Source organism: Rhagoletis pomonella, unplaced genomic scaffold (assembly GCF_013731165.1).
Source record: "Rhagoletis pomonella isolate Grant_MI unplaced genomic scaffold, Rhpom_1.0 Rhpom_scaffold_00012, whole genome shotgun sequence".
Classification (NCBI taxonomy): Eukaryota; Metazoa; Arthropoda; class Insecta; order Diptera; family Tephritidae; genus Rhagoletis; species Rhagoletis pomonella.
The window spans coordinates 1,572,803-1,577,185 of NW_023458566.1; the positions used below are offsets into that span (position 1 = coordinate 1,572,803).

Genomic DNA, 4,383 nt, shown 5'->3' on the forward strand with positions numbered 1-4,383 from the left:
TTTTTTTTTGTGCAAGGACGAATATTCGCGAACTATTTGAATGGCAAAAAATAATTAAAGTCACCTCAAAAATACTTCACTTCATTCTTAAATTAACAACAACTCATGAAATAAATACAAATGTTTTATAAATAAAAAAAATCAATAAGTGTTTTGACCATCAAATATTAAATCCCTGAGCGGAAAACAAAAATTTTGGTTGTTTACTTCTTTTAAGTAAACATAAAGCGGCTAAGCGCGTGTCACAATAGCAAAAATGGCAGACTTGAGAAATCGTACGTACATACATATGTGTATGTATACATACCCTGCAGCGGAAAGTAATAGTACAGAACTAGTGAATTCACCAAGTGCAAGTTTCAACCGCCTAAAAAATCGCGGTTGATTTGTAAGAATTTTTATTTGGAGGCTGCTCTTGCGGTGTTTTTTTTTATATAACAAGTGCAATTTACAAAAACTGGCGTTGATTTTTTTTAATTTTATTGTTTACAGTCTCCCGCATTTTATTTCATAAAAAATGCATGCTTGTATGGAAAAAAGTACAAAAATCCGTCACAAAAAAAAAAAAATCTCAAAAATCAACGTGATTTTTTAGGCGGTTGAAACTTTCACTTTATTAGACTATAATTGTATGGGCTATAAAACTGCATACACAAAAATGTTCTAAAGACTCAAATTAAAAATTGAAATTTTTTGATGAAAATTTGTTGAATTTTCGTAAATTCTGTATAAAGTTTGAAACTGTTTATATTAGGGCTGTGCGATTATTCGATTAGTCGAGCAAGTTGGTTAATCAATTATTCGGTTAATCAATTACTCGAGTAATCAAGATTTTGATTACTCAAAACGATGATTGATCGAGTTTCTTGAAATATGATTACTCAAAAAAAATAATTTTGCTCGTTAAAAGAGTTTGCTTTGGAAAATATTTATTTTCTTTTTTACATTCTGTATATGAAAAAAGAATTTTGAGTAATCAATTAATCGCACAGCCCTAGTTTATATGGTTTCGGTTAAAGCATGAACGGTAATTGTTTATAGAAAAATGACAAAAAAATAATTTGTTCGAAATATTTTTTCATCTTCAAAACAAAAAGTGCGGAGTTTTGGGACACCCTGTACATATAAGTGCAAACATGCATTTAAACGTGCTAACTAAAAGCTGTTTATTCGTTATCGAATTCACATCATTTCAAGCAGAAAGGAGCTAATAATAAATTATTTACTAAATATAAAAACAAGTGAAGAGTAACATTTTTGTACATAGTAAATACATACATACATGCATATCTACAAGTACCTACACAGGTTTTAATAAGTTAAATTATTATTTGTACATTTGTAGGCAAAGATGTAATTGTCGTCATACATATATATAAATATGAGTATATCGGAACTTTATTTTTCTAAAATTAAGTAGATTCACTAATGTGATAAATATGTACGAGTATATGTATACATATGCACATGCACAGGGTTAAGCGCCATTTGAAAATAGAATTTTGCTAAATTTTGAGTAAAGAAGGGATACCAATTGGAAAATCGCTCGCTGGATTTAATAGATACATATAAAGCTATATTTATGTATATATATATATGTGTAAGTACATATATGGATTTTAGTTAGGGTGTTCCTTAATTTCAAATAAATTTAATGTGAAAATTTGCTTCCTATATTTAAGGACCACCATAATGTATATGAATATGGGACATTCTTTGCATCCCATCTCCCCACTTTTGGTTAGTTAAATGGGTTCTTAAGATCACTGAAATTAGATTCTACAAATTCGTAACGGACGATTCATAGTGGACCTACTATTTATCACGGAAAAGTTTAAAGCGAACGTACGCACATTGCGTATGTGTAACATTCTCAACTCGTCTGAATAACTCATACGCCATGTAGTTTCCAACTTTTGTGGTCGCCATTTCAAATTTTTTTCATGTGACTTTAGATTCGTAATCAGCGACTACAAAAACGGCCAAGGCAAACATTTCGAGCGAATCCAACTGGTTTAAATTTTTTTTCGCCACCATATTTGATCCCCCATTTTTAAATAAGGCCCCAGATTTGAAATCAGAAACAGAACATAAAGAGTCGCTGTTATTCTTTCCCTTTTAGTGTTGGGTTCCCCAGAACCCAAAAGTGAAGAGATGGGACAAAAAATTTCCATATAAATATATTGGAAATAAAACCCTTAGTGTCGTTTTTTCAAGTAGCTTTTAAAAAGCTTTTGAAAAAAGGCTACTTCAAGTATAATTCGTTTCTGCTTCGCTCTAATATTACAATTTCACCAACGAACCATCCTCATGTTTATGTATAAATATGCGAATAAGCCTTACTTTTTGGCATTCACTCATCTGTATGCTTGTTTGCTTGTGAAAATAAAAATGATGACAACAATGTAATTAATGGCAGCAATTATGGAACATATTCGAATTTTAATTCTCTGACGCATAAACGGTACGATGAACCTGTTTGGATACATAGTATGTAAGTTTTCTGATGAGCCAAGTGAAGTGCATGTCAAGCAATGCGGTAGACTTGTAGTAACGATTACACAGTGAAACAAAATTTTTATTTTCAAATTCTGTGAAACTATGTAAAAATTTGTTAAAATCTTGGTTGAATAATTTTAAGGTTTTATAAACGTTCAAAGCAATAACGCTCAAACGCCTGCACATATATTAAATTCCTGACAGTCAACCGCCAAAAGTTATTTGCAATGGCAAACGAAAAGTAAATTGTACTATTGTCTAAATCAGCGATCGTCCGTAACAGTTACACATTTTATTAAAAAAGTCACTCTTTAGCAATTATTTTTTTACTTTTATTTAATTACTTCTTAAATAACAACTTTTTCTGATTTTTATTTAATAAATCCATAATAACAATTATTTTTGAATTTTATCTAAAAAATCTGCAAATAACAATTATTTTTGATTTTTAAATTATATATATCTTAGATACCAGTTATTGAAGACTTTTATTTATGGCAGTCGATTGAAAAATGCCCTATCTCGACATATTTTCCAGATATTTTCAGTTGACATAGGGCGTTTTTGAACCAAGTTTTTAGATAGGGCGTTCTTCAACCGAATTCTGAGATGGGACGTTTTTCACTCAAACTCTGAAATACGGCGTTCTTGAAAAGTTTCCTGAGAAACTGGTTTTCGAACCGGCTCCCGAGATAGGTCAATCTTCCACTCAGACGTCGATATACACTTTTCTCGTTTTCTAAAAGATTTCAAATGAAATAAACGTTTTCTTAACGTTTAGGCTTAAAAAATGTTTCGATGCTTTTGCAAAAATATCAAATGAACCCCGATGTCACCATACGGTGAAAAAATCGATGTATTTCAAACCGATCGATGTAGTCAAACCGCTTTTCAGAGAGGCGCGTGAAGAGACTCGGGCTAACTTAGTTATAATGACTTCTGCATGACAGGCATAGAAAACTATATTTTTTATTTTTTTTTGCTTGAAGTGACCACACCCCTGCGGCTGAGTGGAGATGAGTGCGTACTATCCGGACTTGAATACGATCGCTGGTCCGATCAACATCCAAAGTAAAAAAAAGTTGTTATAACAGTTTCCACCTCTGAGTATATTTCGACCAGCTGCTCATACAATCCATTTGTCGTTCGGAGGCGGCGGAAAACTGTATTGAGGGAACATCATCTTTCAACTTTTCTCCTCTGCCTGGTGAGCACATGACCTCGAAGTATCAATGTTTGTACATACTATGTATCATAGGTCTTGGCGTAGTTGTTAAGACAATAGTCATGCGTTGATCTTTGGCATTGACCGTGGGAATAGGGCAGGGGTTTGTTGAAGTGACAACGCCAAAATACAAAAAAAGGCACTACAAAACTTTAATCTCTAGTACCGTTTTAAGATTTATTTTAGATTTTTGCAAACGGGACTACATTTATAATACGATTTTTGTTTTCTTTTAATTTTTAGATGGCGTGGCAGCGTTTACAAACTGGTGTGGCGTGAACTAATCGCCTATTTATGCCTATATTATACAATTAATTTAGTCTATAGATTCGTATTAAATGAACAACAACAAATGTGAGTATAGAAAAACGTAACATATCGAGCCCTAACCGCCAAAATAACGTAAGCGCCATTTTTTTCAAAATTTTCTTTTCGATGCAGAAATACATCTAGATGCCCGAGGAATATTTCTGCATCAAAAATAAAATTTTGAAAAAAATGTCGCTTACGTTATTTTGGCGGTTAGGGCTCGATATGTTTGTAAATATTTAAAAAATGACAGCTAAAAATTAAGTCTTCAAGTATTTATTGGACTTGCTAATTTTCACACGTTTATTTTCAGAATTTTTACCAAAGTCCGTATATATTTCGGCCAACAG

At 32.1% G+C, this 4,383-nt stretch overlaps 1 protein-coding gene across 1 annotated transcript in view; it reads left to right on the forward strand.

Moving 5' to 3' along the window:
• LOC118747516 (bestrophin-2-like) overlaps positions 1-4,383 on the forward strand; it is a gene marked incomplete at its 3' end in the record, with an annotated part of 59,128 nt that extends 54,745 nt beyond the window's left edge. The window contains exons 3-4 of the mRNA XM_036481567.1: positions 3,968-4,078; positions 4,347-4,383. Of these exons, the coding sequence (XP_036337460.1) occupies positions 3,968-4,078; positions 4,347-4,383 (148 nt within the window). The remainder of the gene's footprint in view (positions 1-3,967; positions 4,079-4,346) is intronic.